Source organism: Lacerta agilis, chromosome 7 (genome assembly GCF_009819535.1).
Source record: "Lacerta agilis isolate rLacAgi1 chromosome 7, rLacAgi1.pri, whole genome shotgun sequence".
Lineage (NCBI taxonomy): Eukaryota > Metazoa > Chordata > Lepidosauria > Squamata > Lacertidae > Lacerta > Lacerta agilis.
Window position 1 is genome coordinate 61,088,563 of NC_046318.1, and position 20,636 is coordinate 61,109,198.

The 20,636-nt window shown below is 44.2% G+C and overlaps 1 protein-coding gene across 3 annotated transcripts in view; it reads right to left on the bottom strand.

Annotated features, from left to right (window-relative positions):
• The window catches only part of PIP4P2 (phosphatidylinositol-4,5-bisphosphate 4-phosphatase 2), a 30,656-nt gene extending 19,096 nt beyond the window's left edge, over nucleotides 1-11,560 (bottom strand). Inside the window, exon 1 of one of the 3 annotated variants that reach the window (XM_033155540.1) lies at nucleotides 11,334-11,560. In XM_033155540.1, the coding sequence (XP_033011431.1) occupies nucleotides 11,334-11,439 (106 nt within the window). In that variant the 5' untranslated portion in view covers nucleotides 11,440-11,560. The remainder of the gene's footprint in view (nucleotides 1-11,333) is intronic. The other 2 variants (XM_033155542.1, XM_033155539.1) reach the window with 2 other exon arrangements.
• Nucleotides 11,561-20,636: the final 9,076 nt, after the last annotated feature.

Consider the following 20,636-nt stretch of genomic DNA (forward strand, 5'->3'; position numbering starts at 1 on the left):
TAAAAAATGTAACTGAATAGGTCAGAGATTTAATCTGGGACTGAATTCTACCACTAAGCTACAGCCCCTCCTTCATCAAGAGGACACTACATTTCTCAGAAATGCACAGCTTCTGCATGCACAGAAAAGTTTCTCTTATGTGATACATCAAAAGTATCTGCCTATACTCAGCGACAGTGTTTACCAACAACTGTTTTTTCCAAGTCACAAAAATTGCCATAGAGAGACCCAAAGATGTGCCAGCTAGAGAAGGCTGAAGAAAGTATTCTTCACCTTGGCTTGGATTCCCAGATGCCCATTTCTACAGAACAGGGCAATAAAAGTTATCAGAAAAGTATGTTGACCCCTGATAGTATTAAAACCTAAAGAAATCCACCTGAGCAATTTATAGCATATTGCAGATTGCGTGAAATAGGGGGAAGAGCTACATTCGTCAAAATACATTCAAAACTTATCCAGCGCTTGATGTCTTGAAGAATCCAAATATAGTCCAAAAAGTTTCCGCCAGGCAATTCCTAACCTGATCCAAGGGGCAATAGTGGCAGCTCTTCTCAAAGACATCTCTGCACAACCAAGACATGGAATCATGGAGTTGGAAGGGACCCTGTGGATCATCTAATCCAACCCCCTGCTATGAAGGAATATGCAGCTGCCCCATACGGGGATTGAACTTCCAACCTTGGCATTATTAGCACCATACACTAACCAACTGAGCTATCCAGGCTGACAGAGAGGAAGGAGTCTTTCTGCTTTCTGGCTCAAGTGGAGAAGCTGTTGCAGGCCCATCAAACTGGGAAACAGGTGAGTGAAGGCAAACAGACAAACTTTGCCCTGCCATTTTCTCTCACCTGCCTGTCAAGCAAGGTGCATTGTGAACTGGGCAAAAGGTCATCACAAGCTTACAAGAACCTTGTGACAACACGTCATCACGCTAAAACACGCATTTAGAGGATCTCCAACACCAAGTTAGTAGCACTTCAGGAGTTTATTAGGACAAGACAAGTAAACTGAAGTAGAAGCTAGATTAGTAAAGGATCCTGCCACTGTTTCAAACACTTCCTGGAACATAAATCAAGATTTGCCAGTAACCTGAGACATAAAGATAGGTCAATATATTATTCAATAGAGAATATACTGGCAGGGATGAAATGTGCATAAAACTTTTCCTTTTGTTCCTGCTTTCTGGTTATTTCCAGTAAGTCTTGTTAGTTTTACAAGCTACAAGCCTTTCCAGCATCCTTGAAGTAATAAAGTTTGATTCATACCATTGGCACTAACATTGAGATCCACTCTTTTAAAAGGGGAGGTAGGAGAAAATTAGTTCAAGCAAGAAGTAAAACCAAAACCCTTCTGCTTTTTATCTTAGATCCAATTAAATAATGGGTGCACATTTTTATCCTTGGTCAAATATGAAGCCAAGGATGGAAGATACGAAACATCTATATTCTTCTTTGACTTACCGGTATGTTCAGAAGAACCCAGAGTTTTCAAGAATAGTATTCCAAAATTCTACCCAGGCTGGAACCACACCAGAGCGGCAATTTAATCAGCAATAACAAGAGTAAGTGGTCCTTGATTAGGTGGAATCATATGATACATGAGTGGGATACTATAGATTCCCATTTTGATGAAAGGAGGAAAATGTGGCAGATGTAAATGCCAACAAATAAAATATTAAATTAGCCTAAAGCATAGCATGGTCTACCTGTTACTATCTGGTGGCCATAGATAGTTATCACTAGTTCTCCATTATCGCCACCTATTCTCCACTGACTTATGAAGTACACAGGTATGCTCAGCTGCAGGAAGACATCACTATCAGCAGGATCTCTGCTTAAAGAAAATGCATGTGGACAATCTCATTCTTCTGACAAGGCAGAACTCATTACCCTAACAGCAGCATTTTGAAAAGGAGATACCGGAATGAAGCAGGTTAGCATCTGTATGCCAGCTCTGACAGGCTTCCATTAAAATAATTAGCAATCTTATTATCAGGACACAGAGAGCCAAGGCTTCTGCAATCAAGGCCACTAGATGCATTCACTGCTCAGGAGAATTTGAAATGGCTACAGAGAAACCACAGCCTTGACACAAGTGTTGACATCTAGGCGAGGAAAGCATTTGCAAGCTTTTCGTTTTTGAAAAATGAGAACACTCCTCAACTGATCCCACAGATTCCCTCTTCGGCATAATTTGTTTTGAAGTGTCTCTTTTGTGTACAGTTAACCATGTGGCACAATTGCTTTGTATTAACTGAGCAAGGCTGCAGAGCCCTATCTAGCAAGAAGTCTTTCGGCTAGTCACTTGGGCTTGCTTTTAAAATTGTACAAAAATCAAGACAAATTTTAATTCCTCATGCACGAATTACATGAATTTATTAAATACAGAACACCCCTAGCATCCTACACCTAATCTTCAGCTAGGGAAACCGGAAGCTAGCCCCATTCTATATGATGTTGTAATGGATGGAGCTCTGGGCAGGTAGGAGGGATGGGTTCAAATATATTGTCAAGTTATAAAGCTCTTTGGACCAGCTACTGACTTGGATCTTAACTTCCCTGAGCACATTTTCACTCATGCAATGGACATTTCTTACCTCTTCTGTCCCACTGTGTCCTCCTGTGCACCACAGAAACCCACTCCAGAGGGTTGGGGGACCCTCAGAACAACACAGGACGCAGGGGGGGGCACCACCCTCTCCCATCTCCTGAATCACACTCCCCTTTCTTCATGGTCAGAAAGCGTGCACGCGCACACACACACGCACACACACACTTGTTATTTATACATGATCTCTGTGTAGAAGTCGGATCCAGTAGTCTTAAAATGGATCTTCTTGAATTGGGTTGATTTTACATGGGAAGCCAAAATATGCACAATCAGATAAAGTATTACACTGGTAGGCTGTCCAGTAAAAACCACATAGTTCTTGGCAGCACCACAAATATTTTGATTCAAGGCACAGATCCTTGTGGATGTCCAACATCTGAGATCTCACACGTTCTTCATCACTTCTCAGATCCAAAGATTTATAGTCTCGTTGCACAGAAGGAACCTCCACACCATGTGCTCAGCCTTCCCCACTTTATTATCAATGGCAGCACCACATGTTCACTTCATTATACACGCAAAACTCCACCCCTGTCATTGATATTAATGAGGAAGGCTTTTCCCCTGTAACCCACAAATTCACTAGACCAGCATGGCTGTGTGTAAGCTTTTAAAGAAGAGAATCCCTGGAGGATGGTCATCACTGTCTCATAATGACTATATCACATTTCACTATTATCTCTGCACCATGGTCCTTGTTTTGCGCATATGCTCTGATCAATTTCATTGTTTATCATTTCTTATCCTTTAGTCACACATTTAAGTTAATTAATTTGGGAATCCATTTCTAAAGTTGGCAATAGCTTTTATTTATTTAAAATATCTGTTAAACTGCTTAGTGTGAAGAAAATCTGAAATAGGTTCACAACATAAAAACGTACATTAAACTCATTTCCTAAAAGGACAACTATTAGAAGATGAAGAGATACAGGACTGTAGAATCTAGTGTTCATGTTCATGCCAGAGCAAAGAGCTGCTTTGTAATTATATGTCAGAAATGTGGAGGTGGAAAAAGATCTCACCCACATGTGAGTAGTTAACAAAAGTATCAGCTGGGTGCCTAGTTTCAAAACACAGGACTCTGCACACTCTGAGAGTGTGAGAGATCCCTCAGCAGTGTTAGAAACACTCTCGGAGTTAACCAGCAGCATAGCACGGGATATAGGTTGTTAAACCCTTTTGCATATCCCTTTTAGTCTGCTTACAATTCTTGCCCCCTCTCTTTACCTAACTAGCAATGAACAGAGCACACACACTGTTGAGTAAGTTAAAAAGCTTTACTTACTAATTCCAAATTTCCAGTTCATGTGTTATTCCATGAAGCAACAAGGAATACAAAATACTGAATATAGTTTCAGACATTTGGTCTGAAATCTGGAGCTAGTTCAGACACATCCGTCCTGATCAGTTACATGGCTGGAAGAGAGTAAGAGAGAGGAAGAAAGAGAAGCAGCTTCACTTCCTCCCTCACAGAGGTAAGGGGATATGACCTACCTGAGTCTAGGAATAGATCTCTCTGGTCTTAACCCCTTCATGCACTAACTAGCACTCATGCATAGTTATGTTTGACAGCAATTTCCCACAAGAAGTATGTTAGTGTCCAGTGCTTACCAACACAAACTTCTTTGCTCGGGAATGTCCTGTTAACACTGAATGTTACTGTCTTATATTTATTTAAATACTAAGTATTAAAAATTTATTCATGTGCTTCCTTCATGTATTTTCCCCCCATGTCTTGTCTGAAATCACTAAGGGCATTATCCAGCTAACATTTAGCACTTTTCCAGCTGCCCGGATTTCAGCACCTGTAGTTTTTCAAGTACTTCAATTTGGCTTGACCACACCACAAGTATTTACTTGCCAAATATGCAGCTGAATAATGGGCTAGGTGTGGCTTTCATCTTTCCTATCTGTTGAAGATTGTGAGGGTTATATCTTTAGATAGGGTTTTTTATACAGCTTGCCATTACAATTAAATCTCAAAGCAGTTTACAGAGATAGAAACAAAAATGTATTAAAACCATCTCACTTTTTTTAAAAAAGAAGAAGACGAAGAAGTGTTATGGGTATCATTAATGGTATAGTGTAGCAAAATCAATGTACTAGTCAGAGAATGCCTGAGCAAACAAATGAGTTTTTAATGAAATTTGGGTGCACTCCCAAATCACAGAAAGGAGAGCATTCCAGAAATTGGCACCGCTATAGGGAAGGTTCACTTTTGTGTTGCTGCCAGATCACATTCTGCAGGTTTACAGCCTCATTTAGTTGGAGTGCTATTATGTTCCACATTATTTTCTTTGTACTTGACACCGGAATTCCTAAAAATATTTTGAAGGTCATCATTTTAAATGCATGTTTTAGGTGACTTAAACCATATTTATTTATTTTATTTTATTTTTTTAAAAAAAACTTTATATATTCTACATCTCTCATTTGGGGAAAAATGCAGTCCTAACCACGTCTACTCAGAACTTATTCCTAGGTAAATGGCGTTAGGACTGCAGCCTAAATTACATGAAATCTGAATACTGTTTTCTCTTACCAGTACTACTGGTGAATATAAGTAAACCTATAAATACTGTATACACAACATTATGTTGCCAAGCCTGAGCAAAGCATCAAGCTTGCATGCTCCCTCCTTCCATGCAGACGGTGGATTTCAGCAGAGTTACTTTCACTTGTGCTAAAATCCTAGTTTAGGGTTATGCTTGAACCAAGAATTCTGGTTTAAGACAAATTCTGTCATGTTTTATAACAAGCCAACATCAAACTATGTATTGTGATGCTGCCTTATTAAACTAGCCAAAGTTTGTTTCAAACCAGGTTTGTGACTACCATGCAACACTAAGGTTAAAGGTAAAGAAAGGCAAAGGTAGCCCTAACCGTTAGGTCCAGTCGCAGACGACTCTGGGGTTGCGGCGCTCATCTCGCTCTATAGGCCAAGGGAGCTGGCGTTTGTCCACAGACCGCTTCCGGGTCATGTGGCCAGCATGACTAAGCCACTTCTGGTGAACCAGAGCAGCGCACGGAAACACTGTTTACCTTCCCGCCAGAGTGGTACCTATGACGTGCTTTTGAACTGCTAGGTGGGCAGGAGCAGGGACCGAGCAACGGGAGTTCACCCCGTCGTCACCGGGATTTGAACCGCCGACCTTCTGATCAGCAAGCCCTCGGCTCAGTGGTTTAGACCACAGCGCCGCCTGCGTCCTAAGGTGGATTAAAAGGGAAACCAGACTTGGCTGAAGCCCACTTCCCAGCCATAAGGGCAGAGGAGAGGGAATTGTGTGAGCCCAGGCTCATGCAGGCTTGCTCTTGTGGTGCTAATAGATGGTTCAGCAGTCATCATCTGTTAACCGAATCTCAGGCCTTCAATCAAACACAAAGGTGCCTTCCTGTAAAAATAAATATTCATGGAAAAATATATATTTGAGGTCAAGCATTTTAAACGAGGCACTAAGAGGTCATATGCTATATCAAGAGGCCATGTCCTATTTCCTTATTATGGGCTTGATTTAAAAAAGGACAAGCAAAATGATCAGGGGCCTGAATAATCTCTCCTATGAGGGAATATTACAGAAACATTAAAAAAATTATGCCTGGTGTGGAAAAAGTAAATAGATGTTTTCTTCTCTCTCCCTTTCATAGTATTAGAACCTGAGGTCATCCAATGAAGCTGAGGAACTGCATTTTTGTTAATCAACATTTTCACATAGCTCATGGTGAAAAATAGGGAATTTTGCTATCACAAGCTGTGGTGATGGCTGCCAATGTAGGCTGCAATTCTAACTCCACTTACCCAGGAGTAAGCCCCACTGAATTCAATAGATCTGGGTAACAGCGAGAGCTCCCACATGCAATTTTTGAGTCCTTGGGAGTCTTCTTTTCTGGACTTTTGACTCACTGGCGTCCTCTTCGGGCTTTGGAGAGGGTCTCCTTTTGAGCCTCGAAAACTTTCCAGCTCTCTCCCACCATTTCAGGTTATAGTTTGTTTGTTTGTTTGTTTGTTTGTCAGTGCCTGCACTTAGATAATTGGAAACTACTGGTCCACACTGATTGGCAGGGGCTCTCGAGGGGTTCACTTCTCCAGGCCCTAACTGGAAATGTCAGGGATTGAAACAGAGACCTTCAGTATGCACATTAGATGCTCTACCACTGAGCTATGTCCCTTTCCAATATATCACTAGAAAAACATCCTCAGTGCTCACCTACATAATCTGCCATATTTCCATGCTCTTTACCTAAACAAACTCTTCAGTGTGCTCCATTTTCCAATGATATAATATATTCTCTGTATCCATACAACAAAGGATGTTCCCATTTTATCTCCTGACAATAAAATGCTCTGACCAATAACTACTAGTCCTTGCTTCTGTTAGAAATTTGGGGCTTTATCTGCCTCTAAGTAGATAGGAGCACATGAGCAAAACTACATGCGCTGCAATGAACAAAAGGTTTGGATTGCTAGCTGCTTTGTGTTGATGTGATGTGAATGAGATCAGGGAGGCAGGGTGGAAATTAAATAAGAAAAGGAAAGAGCAATACAAAAAAGAAGTACATTCTCTTAGATCTGTATTTTGCACCCAGGGTTCTACAACCTTCTTCTAACGATTCTAAGAAGTTTAGCAAGCGCCTGATTAAGAGCCTTCCCTTTCCTCACTTGCCCTCACCTCCCTGCCTCTAGGAGCTGAATTATCCATGAGTAACGTGGCCTGGTCGAGTCTCAACTAGTTTGCAGTTTTTTCTTTTCTTTTTTTACTGAGGGAGCAGAGAAAGGGATTTGGGATTCTGATGGGTATCACAACATGTTACAGTTGTTTCTCCACCAAAATAGGAAAACCACAATCCTAGATGGGGTAAGCACTCTGTTTACAGCACAAACCTATGTGCATTTCCTCAGAGACAAGCCCCACCGTGTTCAATAGGGTTACTCGCTAGTTACTAGAGTGTTTTGAGGCCTAAGAAGCATGTTTAAGATACAGTCTCTGTTGTACATTAAAATGTTGTAATTGGTTAGATTAACTCATTGAGGGCAGATCCACACATTATCAAAACATATCCAATGCCCATTTAAAGCACATGACTTCCCTTCTAAAATCCTGGGAACTGTAGTTTGTTAAGGGTGCTGAAAGTTGCGTGTTTAGACCTTTAACCTCCCCCTTAAATAAATTCAGGCAAAACAAATTTTTGGCAGAATTTAGGCCACAACTTTATTGATTACAGCAAGTGAGTGGTTGCATAGGCTCTGGTTCAACTAGCTCCCTGCACCGTGGCAGGTAGCGCTGACCCAGGGCACCAGCAGAGGTCAGCGTAGGGTAAACACCTGGAACAGCAGAAAGCCGGGGTCAGGCTAGTCCACCACCCCACCCAGATGTCCCCCTGGACTCAGGCATGGGCACAACCCCTCTCAGGGTTGACCAAACCATTGAGTCCCTGGATTCCTTTAACGGAATACCCTTCGCATAGGGATGGCCAGAGCGTTCTGCCACCTCTATCACCTGAACCAAAGCCTATCCGCAACCTTACAAGTTGTGACGATTTGCTACGCGGCAGGTGCGACGAACCTCCACTTCAGACTCTCCCCTCGTTACTAAGTGAATTTTTAATCAGGTGTTCTGGGTCAAATTACAATGCACCCCACTTGTCCCTCTGAGGACCGTCTGTTATTGCCCTTCCCTTTGATTAATAATCTGGGAATTTCTTAGTAACGGGAGTTTTCCTGTCCAGCGGCCGTGGCCGGTTATATCCTCTGCTCTGGGCTTCAGGGGTTAACCTCTCCTTTGCCTACAGTTCAGGGTCTCTCTTTATTAGATCCCCTCACTATATCAGTTGGCTAAGCCCTCTTAGCAACTCTGTGGCAATACCAGGGTTTCCGCCCGCTAGCCCCTCCTGAGGGAACTCCAAGACACAAACTATCGCCTTTCAGGTTAGTTTTGTCCTTTCCCTGAGTTCCCCTCCTCAAGAGCCTATATAACTCGCTGGACCAAAAGAACGACGATATTTTCTTAGCTCAACAACAAGAGATCTTTATTTCTTACAGAACATAACGGTTTCAGTAATGGTTCATAAGCTTAGTTTCTTAACAGTGTAAATTCTTCCTTTCAGCAACACATACACATCTTCAACAATCCTAACCTAACCTAAACCTAAACCTAACCTGGCCCCACACCCTCCTTCCAGTCACCACTCTCCTCACACTAACGGCTGCTCCCTCCTTTTAAAGAGCGGAATGTCCTGCCTCCCAAGGGGTATCCGCCACTCAAACTGGGGAGCCCATTAACTCCTAAAACACTGGGGGTCTCTGAACAGCCCCTAACTTAGATCTGATTCATTACAGCAGGCGAAACCCAAATGGCAACAGCCAATCAGCCAAGTGGGGAAAATTCCTGCCGTGCCCGTCCCAACAACAGACAACACAAGGCAGCAAAGCAAGGTCAAGTGCAAACCCTAAATATAGGGAGAGGTGGGCGGGTGTTCCGATGCAATGGCCCAAAGAGGAAGCTCAGGGACACGTTCATGGGCTTATGTAGGTCCCTTGATCCGTTTAGCTAGCATTCCATTGGTCTGATTACACCCAGCATCAAGGGACCTACCAATTGGGTGTTGTGGCTATCCAAACATTCCCACCCACAACACAAGGGTTTGGTTGCCAGGTCTCACTGCAACACATGCCCTCTTTGAGGGAGGACCCAATTTGTTAGGAGACCCCTGTTCCCTTCACAGAGCTACAATGGCCAGAGTGGGTTAACAATCTTTCCCCCTTCCCAAGGAACTCTGGAAAATGAGAGAAGAATAGGGATCTCCAAACAACTTCCAGCACCCTTAACAGTTCCCAGGATTCTTTGGGGGAAGCCAAATGATTTAAATGCATAGTGCAGATGGGAGCCTTAATTTAAAAAACAACAACTTGAAAGTGGCAGTTTTTCTTGCTGATTTATGACTGAAGTTTGATTGCAAATCAATCCACCCTGTTGGCTACAGTACCTGAATTTAACTGTTTCTTATGGCTTAACCCCTTATCTCATTAAGCAGTCACATGTATTTTCAAACATTATACTCATTCTGCTCCAAGTCTGCCTTACAACTAAATAAAAAAATTCACAAAACACCATTCAAACCAGAGCCTACCAAACAACAGAACTTTAGCTGTTGTTACAGAACTTAAGAGAGAGAGACATATTAGGGCTGAGGACTCTTTGGCCCTCCAGTTGTTGTTGGACTACAGTTCCCATCTGCCCTAGTCAGCCTGGAGAGTGGTCAGGGATGATGGGAGCTATGGTCTAACAACATCTTCCCCATCCCTGACATGGCAGTAACTAACAGGCAGAACCAGAGGCCTGGATCTACTAGGTCCTTAACCCTTCCTGTTGACATATCATCTGGTGAGGCCTAAACGAATCCTACTCCCTATTCACCACTCTTAAGGATACAGCTAGCCATCAAGTTATGCAAATCAATGTCAGCTGTGATTTAAACCATCTATTTGTCTGCATCACAATCACCAACACACACCATCATAAAAAGTGTAAGGGCATGGGTGAGATAAAGAGAGAAGGAAAGGGAAATCCTTGCGCATCAGAACCTATTTTCAATAGCTGATCTCCACATACAGAGTGGTGATCAAAATGAGTTTCATGGGCATATGAAGAGTGCAAATGAGAATCAGGTAAGCCCCATGTACCTAAAGAAGGGGAGCAAGTGCTTCCAGGTCAAAGGGCACAAGTGTCAGATTCAGCTTGCTAAATATCGGTATCAGAAACCACACACAGCCTGCATCCCAGCCAGAGGGGTGCATCCCAGCCTTGTGGAGCCTTTTTGGCACTTGCATAAGCTTTAATAAAATGTATTGAGCTGCATTATCACCTCTCCTTATCTCTCACATTGTAAGCCAGCCCTTTCCCTACTAATTCCGAGATGGGTGTGTGTTTTTATTTAATCAAGAAAGGCGGAGGGTGGGGAGCAGGCTGGAGATGGAGAGAGAATATTTCCATGTTATATCAAAGATCGAGCCCCCCCCCCCGCCTGAAAAGTCTAGTCTCTGGTTATGTGCCTGACCTTGTCCTTTAGGGAAGAGCCCCCTGAATCAGCAGAACTGGAAGGGGGGAGCAGCAATACGGAATGAATGAAAGGCTCTTGGAAAACCTTCCCTCAAGGACACAAGAGCCATGTGGGCCGCCGATGCCTGCCCTGCCCCCCCCCGCTCCTTCCCCCACACACCTTAAAAGCAAAAGAGAGGGGGAGGAAAAGCCCCCCACTCAACTCACGAAGAGTGCGGAAGCCTGCGTGATCGATTCTTTCCTTGCCATTAACCACGTATACTCATGGCTGATGGAGGGGAGGGACACACAGAGAAAAGACACGCAGCTACACACACACACATTGCAAACTCATTCCTCCACCACCCCAAGAAAATCCCCGTCTTTCCTTGAACATGCAGGGAAAGAAAGAAAAAGGGGGGGGGGACCTTGCAATGGTACGAACCCCAGAGGCGGCTCCCGAAAACTCCCCCAGCAGCGAACCAGATCTGCACCCGCACAAGCCCCATCTCTCCCCACCCCCCGGGTAGCCCAAGTTGGCACCGAGGCGAGAGGGAGTTTGGGGGGCCAAACGTGCATGCAAGTAATTATATGTGTTAATAAATAATAATAAAACTCCCTCCCTGGGGTAGAAAAGGGAACCTGGAGATTGGGGTGCGGGCAGCAAGGTGGGGGGCTCGCCGTTTTTACCTCTTGGGCTGCTGTCCGGGAAATACGGCGGGGCCGTCGGCGTCACGTTGCCCGAGCTGGGGGCTGACAGCAGCGGCGATCGCTCGTCCACCCCGTCCGCAGCCATGACTACTGCAGCAGCAGCAGAGAGAGAGAGAGAGAGAGAGGCTGGCGAGGGAAGAGCCCTCTCCACACACTCGCACAATGTGCGTGTCACAAGGCGGGGGAGGGGAGAGACAGAGCGGTGTGGGACACACACACACACACACAAGCCCGGTTTCTCGGGGGCGGGAGAAAGCTTAGCCCCGGCTCCTTCCGAGGTGCAAGTTAATCGATGAGTCGCTTGGAGGAGGGGCTCCGAGGATTTGCTCGCTGCGGGCAAATCCCAGGAAAAGTTGCTGGGGGTGGAGGAGGAGAGAGAAAGACTTGCATTGGTACGTGTAGGAGTGCATAGGATGCTGGGGGGGGGGGGATGCAGCGTTTCAGATTCCTCGATTTTGAAACTTTGCATTGAAAGGGCGCCGCTGATCATCATCAACCGAGCAGGCAACAGATTAATTTAATACATATGCAGCACATTATAAATAATAAAAAACCTGCAGTGAGCAAGCACCATCTTAAATGAGACATCCCTCCCTTTCCTGTTTCCCATAATGTACAGTATACGGTATATGTAATTGAAAGCAGGCGTAGCCAAGGTGGTGCCCGCCAGATGTTTCGGATTTCCCATATCTTTGCGTCCCAGCAGCTGCCGTGTGGTCCGAGGGGTGATAGGAGTCTGCAGTATCTGAGGGGCATCACACTGGTCAGCAACCCCCCCCCCCCTGATTTAGGGCCTTCTCAGCCCACTTCCCCTTCAGCTCCGGCAAAAGCTCCCAAATCAGCTTACTAGGGTTTAGTGACATACAGGCCCTGCTCTCAGGCTTGCATTCTGAAAGACATTGCATGAAAACAAAAAGAGGTTGGGAGAGGGGGGGGGGGAGCATTCTCTGACGCTTGTTCTTAGTTCAACACCAAAGTCCTCATGATGATCAGAGGGAATATCTCCTCCAAAAGCAGGTATGGGAGACCAGGTATGACTCTCCAGAAGTTGCTACAACTCCCACCATCCCTGATCACTGGCCATGCTGGCTGAGGCTGGTGGGAGTTGGAGTCAGTAACCTAGGATGGGTGACAAATTGCCCATCCCTGTCTTCAGATGGTGTGCTGCCACACCTGCATCAGAAACAAAGGAAGTATGTTTCTTGCTTTCAGGGTGTTGCTTCCCCCCCCCATACAAATCTATGGATATTGGGACAATTGAGTAAGCTTAGGATTCTCTCAGGCTAAGTCGACAAATATTTCTTTAATTGTTCTTACTGCTTTTTAATTTGGTGACTGCCCTAATTGTGTTCTATGTTGTAATGCAGGGCAGTGGGTCTGAATGATTTCTTAAGGACCTCATCCAAACCTGTGGTTTGCCTAGGGTGGCCACTTATGCACTGCCAAGAAGAGAAGAAATACATCACCAAAAAGAGGACAAGCTATGGTGCAGCTCGCAATATTTACATATGCTTATATTATATATAAGTACATATATATTGAGAATATATATACATATACATACAGCCATCCTTCGAAATTCATGCTTCTCTGAATTTTGCAATGTGGTTTTCCAGCCTAGTAATGTGTACAACAATGCAAACAATAGGGTAAAGTGAACATACAAATGCATGTGTTAGTGAGAATAATGTAACAAAATACATTGTATTGAGGGAAATTGTTTTGCAAAAAGGTGTATATTGGGATTGTGTGTGTGTATGTGTGATTGTTGTACTAGTAGAGTACCTGAGTTTATTTTTAAATCACTTAGGATAGTCTTAGGGTCCCTCTAGACTGATGGGGTTTTCGGGGGGGCAGGGAGGTATACTGCAACATGTCATTGATGCGCTGATCAATCCATCAGTGGTGCAACCAAAGCAGGACAAAAAATGAACCAGAACATCTGTGGCCCCAAAATGTGCAGGATTCCACAAGGAAGTTAATGGAAGTGCAATGACTGGAAACAAAACAGAGCCCCCAAACTGTTGCAGTAACGAACAGTATTGAAAGTAGGATCATGTATAACTGTCTCGATACCATTGTAAGCACAAATAATCGTGAATGCCCCCCGCCCGCCCGCACAAAAAGGGATGTCTGAAGGGTCCTAATGATTGTAAAGAAAATCCTGATAATTTTGCATCGCATCCCTAATGAAACATTTCCTTAATGCAGCCACTGGCATGCATCCATAAACTTCCATAAACACTGCTGCAAGACTATAGTTGTGACAAGGGAGTCTGCAGTAGATTAGAGAGGGGCCTCTCTTGTTGAAGGCACAGGTGGGAAGAGGCTGGCTTGAAATGCTGAAAAGGATGGGGCACTTAAGTAGAGAGCAGGGTGAGGGTGAAATTGAGAGGGAAGCAGAAAGCTCTCAATTTCAGAACAGAATGAAGTTGCTGGAATCCTGAACTGCAGCACTTGACTGCAATGTTTTGTTGCTGGTCCCCGTTGTTCTGCTCTCGTAGTCAGGGCTTGAAGCAACAGAAAGTGGAGAGGGGTTTAGAGGATTCTGGCTATCAGTGGAGAGAAGCTGCAGAAGTTGATTTCCTTGTTGCAATTAACAGATAAGTATTAAGGTGACAGCCATATTTTCAGCGATTGGTCAGTTATCTCATGATGGAAATTCTTGCTCCTTGTGAAAAGGATTAAAATGACTGGCAGATTTAGGATTTTTGCTAGTAGTGGGATTTTAAAGGATTATTAGCCTTCTTGTAAATTAAAGAACGGAATGCAGCATCGGTCCGTAAATTTCATACCCGTTTTTCTTCCTTCTGTTATGGCATTGGGCTCTTATTTAAAACCTCATGACAACATTCTGCCTGTAATTGTTTGTAGCCAATGATTCTTTCATGGATAATTGAGAATGAAAAGCCAAGCATATCTTATGTGCATAATGAATAATGATTGCAACCTGTAGGATGTTGCAACCTACATAAAGTCTTGTGGTGCCATCTTCCTCCGAAATGCAACCCCCCTTAATGGGTCCCCAAAACTATGGAACTCTCCCCTTATAGAGGAGCATCAGGCACAGTCTCTCAGACATTGAAAATTCACATCTTCTTCTTAGCCTTTGACAGTTGAGCTATTTTTGTTAGAGCCCCTCGCTATGTATCATCTGGTTTGTTGATACATATGCATTTTCTTGGATGGTATTTTGGGGTGGGCTGTATTATATTTTTAAGATAATAAATATAATAAATCATATATGATATGATATGTAAATAAAATAGGTAATAAATAATAATAATAATAATAATAATAATAATAATAATAATAAATAAATTTTATTTATACCCCGCCCTTCCCAGCCAAAAACCGGGCTCAGGGCGGCTAACACTAATTAAAATCACAGCAAAAACATAAAAACAATCAATTTAAAATACAGATTAAAATACAAATTCAAAAATTCAAAATTAAAACTGCAGTCTCATTTCCAAATAGCCCACCAATAAAAGAATGAAGCATAACGATCAAACAGAAACCAACCCAAAGGCCAGGTGGAACAGCTCCGTCTTGCAGGCCCTGCAGAAAGATGCCAAATCCCGCAGGGCCCTGGTCTCTTGTGATAGACTGTTCCACCAAGTCGGTGCCAATACCGAGAAAGCCCTGGCCCTAGTTGAGGCCAACCTAGCATCTTTGTTGCTCGGGACCTCCAAAATATTACAGCAGTTCTTTGGATCATCATCCACTAATGAATAGACACCTGCAAAATAAATCATAAAGTGACTCATTAATGACATTTGTATTTTAACCTAGAAATAGGTTGAACAACTTATGCAGTGAAGGTTCCCTTTAGCCCAAGGGATGGGAACTGGATCTGGACAATGATTTAGAATTTAAAAGCCTTTAGCAAAATGAAAGTATTTAAAAAAATCATCATTAGCCTAACCCACTCATCTGGCACAACAGCTACACTGGCAAGAGCCACCAACAGTTGATGAACTGTAACACTGATAGGCCACTGGGTAGCCTAATGGCAAAGCCATGATAGTTCTCTTTGTTGCGACTTGGCATGGCTAGTAATGATTCAAGGGGAATCCTGAAGGGGGTTTGCCCATCACAGAACCAGTTGTCCTATAATATTCTATGTGCCGAACATATAGTTTAGTACAGGCGTTCCCAAACTGTGGCTCACGGACCACCAATCTGTAATAACGGGGGGGGGGGGGGACCAGAGACCATGCATTTTTGTAAGCATTATTTGACTGGATGGCTGCATGGCACAATTCAGAAAAGTGTAAATTTTGATGTACAGCTGTGTTTCAGTTTGCGTATTGTTTCAGAAAGCGCAGCTTAGGTTGGTCCATCTTTAAATTCAAACCGAATCTAAATACTCCTGCATCCCTACCCATCAGTTCTTTGCCTGCAGTTACCCCTTGTGATGAGTATTGCTTTAATCACAACTACTGTGACTCCAAAAACCGCACAGGAAAATGAGCCAGACGATGTACCTTCAAATATAAGCTTACAAAAGGCTTCTCCCTGCATGTCCTGCTGTGCCATACAATGTCACATCTTAGGAGTTCTACTTCCTGTGCTGTCTTGAGCATATGGAAGTGAGCAGATAAAGAATCCCTCAGCAGTAATAATAATAAAACCCGAGACATACAGGAAAAACAGACTTGCAAGATCTGAGAGATCAAAACTGGCTGGAAAACATGTATGGGTGTATTTTCAGCCACCAATATCAATGCTACATCTTGTGAAATGGATGCTTTATGAGAAGAATTTATGCACCTGTTAGCCTGTTCCCTTCTAAGCACATATTTGCAGAGAGACAGAAGCGGAGGTGGAGGCGAGATTTGGGAAGAAGGTGTCTGTTAGATTGCTCCGGCTTATATTAGTTTGTGGTCAGGGATTTTCAAAGGACTTAGAATATTATGTTTGCCGCACGACAGTTTGCTAGCTTAGCCTTGCGGATGAGGCAGAACATTCAGGTGACTTGGAATCCTGCTCTGTTAAATTTGGAAAGTTCTCAACTAAGGCACACGAATGCACAGAGCCATTACACAAACACATATGTTAGAGCTTGATAAGGAACTAATCAAAAGCTGTTAATTTTACTAAGCAACCATGTTAAATTCTGCTTTCTTCTCAATTCTCCGTCTTGTTGCAGTGTGCAAATGAGAGAAGCAGCAAGGACATGTTCTGCTCTGACAAAGGCAACTTCTGCGTATCTCTAGGTGGCTATTTGGTCCAGGGGTAGGCAACATGGTGCCCTCTAGATGTTGTTGAAGTACAGATCCCATAATTTCCGGCCATTGTCTGGACACCTGGAAGGCATGTTGTTGTCTGTCCTGGATTCAGTCCCCTGCCACTTACCACAGTGTGTGCGTGTAACTGGCTGTGAAGTTGGTTATATGTAGCATAGGGTCACAGGGTGGAGGTGAGAATGTGTCTGCCTCTCTGCTGTGATTTGAACTCAGATGCAGATGTGCAGGAAACTTTGGTCACAAAGTGACTGGATGTTGCAGTCGACCCTGTCTTCTTATGAGCCGACATTCACGCCATATTAAATGACTCGTGGCTACAGGTACCCTTCAATGAAACTAAAACAGGGGAAGTTCTGAAATAGCTCCCCTCTCACCTAGACAATGTTGCAGTTATGTTATGGGCCTCCGCTGGACTTTTCTGTGAGAACAAAGGAAGGGAGCAGGCTAACCTATCAGGAAAAATATTGAGAAAATTGGCTGGTATTTAACTATGTTGTACTCAGAGTAGACCTATTGAAATTAATAGACCAAACTTAGCCATGTTTATTAATTTCAGTGCATCTATTCTGAGTAAAACTGAGGCTCCATCTGCCCTATACATTTAAAACAGTACCATACCACTTTAAACAGTCATGGCTTCCCCCAAAGAATCCTGGGAACTGTCCTTTGTTAGGGGTGCTGAGAGTTGTTAGGAGACACTATTCCACTCAAGGAGCTACAATTCCCAGAGTTTCTTGGGAAGAGGTACAGTACTGATTGTTCAACCATTGTGCACTGTAGTTCTGTGAGGGGAATAGTCACCACTGCATCTAAATATGCTATGGAAACTGGTGGGAACCTCAAAGCTGTAAATGTCATCCTCACCTCATGGCACCAACAGGTAATTTTAAAAAGTAATCTGGAAGCCCATAATCAAACTGATGGGCAGAAGGAATCTCAGACCCAGCAAACAGCACGGTCCACAACAGGCAGACAGGAATCCAAAGGTTGCAAAGCATTCAACATGCTCTGTGATCAGCTAGTGGGCGTGACCTAGTATAAATTGGCATCTGTTTAGCACCTGCCCTTGCAGACAAGTTGCTGATGTTAAGAAACCTAGCTTGGAGCAACAATTCAATAGAGCCAGCCCAGCCCCAGCCTATTGGTTCCTCGGGTCACCTGGGTCAGCTTGGTTGACAAGTCCACTCACCTCTCTTGGTGCAGTGGTGTTGCGGGATGGCAGAGGCTTCACTGGGCCCCCTAATGTGGGAACTGGAACTGCCACGCCCTTCCTGATAGGCGGGGGAGCTGGAGAAGCCCCCCTACCCCGCCTATCAGAAACCGGATCCTAGCCTGCACCCTGCTTTGGGAAATGGGGATGCGAGCTGGGACTTGCACTGTGACAGGGGGCGGAGCTGACAGAGCCGAAGGTGGGCTTCCCTCGGATCCACCCCTTGCCCACTTAAGCAGCCTGCACCTGGGGCAGTACCTATTCCTTCCCTAGCCAGCACTGACCCAGTGGTTTTGCCTACCTCATAGCAATTGTCACAACTGGTTGGGCATTGGGGCAATCATTTGTTTTGGATGGAGGGTAGTCTCCGCCTGCCCCTCCAAATGCTGGGGTATCCCGTTAAAGGGATCCAGGGTGAGTGGCCATGTCTGCCTCCCCTGGGGGGGGGCAGGGTCGGAGGCACTCCCCCAAGCAGCGGTCCCTGCGGAGGTCACCCTATTGGATGTAAGTCTTAGGAACCCCGCCTGGATTGACCATGCGTCACTTCCAGCGAGTGGGCCAGAAGTATTTAGATTGCCCCATGCCCAAGCCAAACCTCTTTCATCTGTATTCAATAAAGTCATGGCTTGTTTTGACCCCAAACCAGTCTTATTGGTCTTTTATTTATATGGGTTGGGGTATGGGGAGCCTGACACCTGGTCCCGCAAGCTGTAATGCTATCTCCAGGGATGGTGCTGCAGCACAGCACAGATCAGGCTGCAAGCTCCCTCCCACTGAAAGCTGCCCTGGTGGTGCAGGAGGTACAGCACCTGGGTCCCTCTCCCTGAGTCCCCTGGTTCAAGACCCCTGGTGCCCAACACTTGGTTCTGTTCCTCATTGCAATACACTTCAACATTTTTGCTGTCCTCCTGTTTACATCAGCAACAACAGAGCATTTGACCTATCAGCAGATTGCAAAGATGTGTAGAATTTATGCCTGAGCGTTTCTTCTAAATTAATGCAATATTTAACAATGTAAAAAGCTTTGCATTATATGAAAGATTATGGCGTGACAAAGTCGACATGCTGCCGAAACACAATGCCTTTTACCATGGCAGATTAAAGTGACAGCTGTTATTATGGTGGCAATGTCTTCACTTACACAAAGGGGAGCCTTCTCCAATTCTTATCTTGAAACTTGAGCTCTTGCAATGCTGTTTCACTCCCATTATCTATTCCATACGGCGCCTCTGTCATTTCTTTTATAATCCTTCTGCTATTTTTATTCATTTTATTTTTAGAACAAGGCAAGAAGTCTCAATCCCAAGGCTTAAGAGTGTTCTCATTAGAAATGTGAAGTGTGAAAAACTCTTAGCATAACCTAAAATTTTTCTACTGCCATAGCTTTCCGCATGCCAGTGTATCGCAGCTACTCCTAAGCATCTCCCATAAAAAACCAGTTGTCTTCAAACACGAAAGTTTTTCTATTTATCCCCTCATCATGCTCAAATTTCTTGCTTTTCCCTATATGATATACTAAGTTCATTTGCTTCTTGCTATTTGTGGATCCCCTCATGCCATACTAGGGTCAGTGAAATCCATTGCAAGCAACAAGCTACAAAGCCTTAATGTTCCTCAAACTTCATGTCATGGGAGTGGTGGAATTATAGTTATGGACAGAATGCACGGAGTTAGAGTTTCTTGTGAATGACACTGCCCCCCCACCAGTTCTTAGTATACATTGTTAACTGCGAGGATACATTCGATTTGAAACGTGACTACAAACAATTGCCATTGTTGAACTATAGTGTTTTAGTTTGTTGCATTGTTTAAACTCTTCATTTCTCCTGGGTCCCTGATTTATGTCAGTGGATGCTGGACCTTTAGGGCAACCAGGGCTTAGCTCTACCAGGTGAAATGCTAACCAACTTTTTTTTTTTACATTTCCCCCAAAATCTCCAAGCCACGCTCTTTGCTGTGCCACACACATCCTTCCTTAAACCATTTGAATTTACAGAGGCTCAAGGGAGACATTTCTGTCAATCTCCCATTCTCCGCCCAGTTCTCTGCACCATTCAGCCAACCTCAGCCCAAAAGCTCCTATGGCTAGGAGGTCACATGGACTTTGGCCCCAATGCTCTACCACGGTAGAACTATATTTCCTTAAATAAATAAATAAATATTATTTATACCCCACCCAGGCTGGGTTTCCCTAGCCACTCTTAATATTTACCCCAACATGTTCTGTTTTTATTTCTCCAATTTGCCCTGTCTCCTTTCCCTGGACCTGCCGAAGGGGTGTGAGAAGCTGCATTTTTGAAACTCTGACTTGACAGCTCTATTCCCATTGTTGTTCCTCTAAAACTTTTTGGGGGGGCGGACCAGAGTTTCAGAGTCCACCACAGGGATGTATGGCCTTCCAGGTGTTATTGGACTCCAGCAGCTCGCATCAGACCCAGCCAGCAACCTCTGGAAGCCCACAAGTGCCCCATCCTTGCCTACCGCAAGGACCACACCTTTAAGGGTATCAGAAGAATGCAGAGAGAAGGCCGAAATTGAAAAGAACCATCAGCGAAGGTCAAGCCAATTGGAGGTGCGATATTGCAAAGGGCCACTGGGTGGCGCGCTTCCGTAATAGAATGCATTCCCTCCCTCGGTTCTTTCCCATGTTTCTCCCTCCCTCCCCATAGAGATAGGAAAGTGTAGAAACTGTATAGTTTTAGCTTCCGAGTTGACTTTGGACGCCTTTCCCCCCCTACATCTCCCACAAGGCTGGAAGTGGTTGATGCCCACAGAAAGTGACAAAGAAGTCTTGAGCTTTTGAGGTCGTGATTGGGGCAG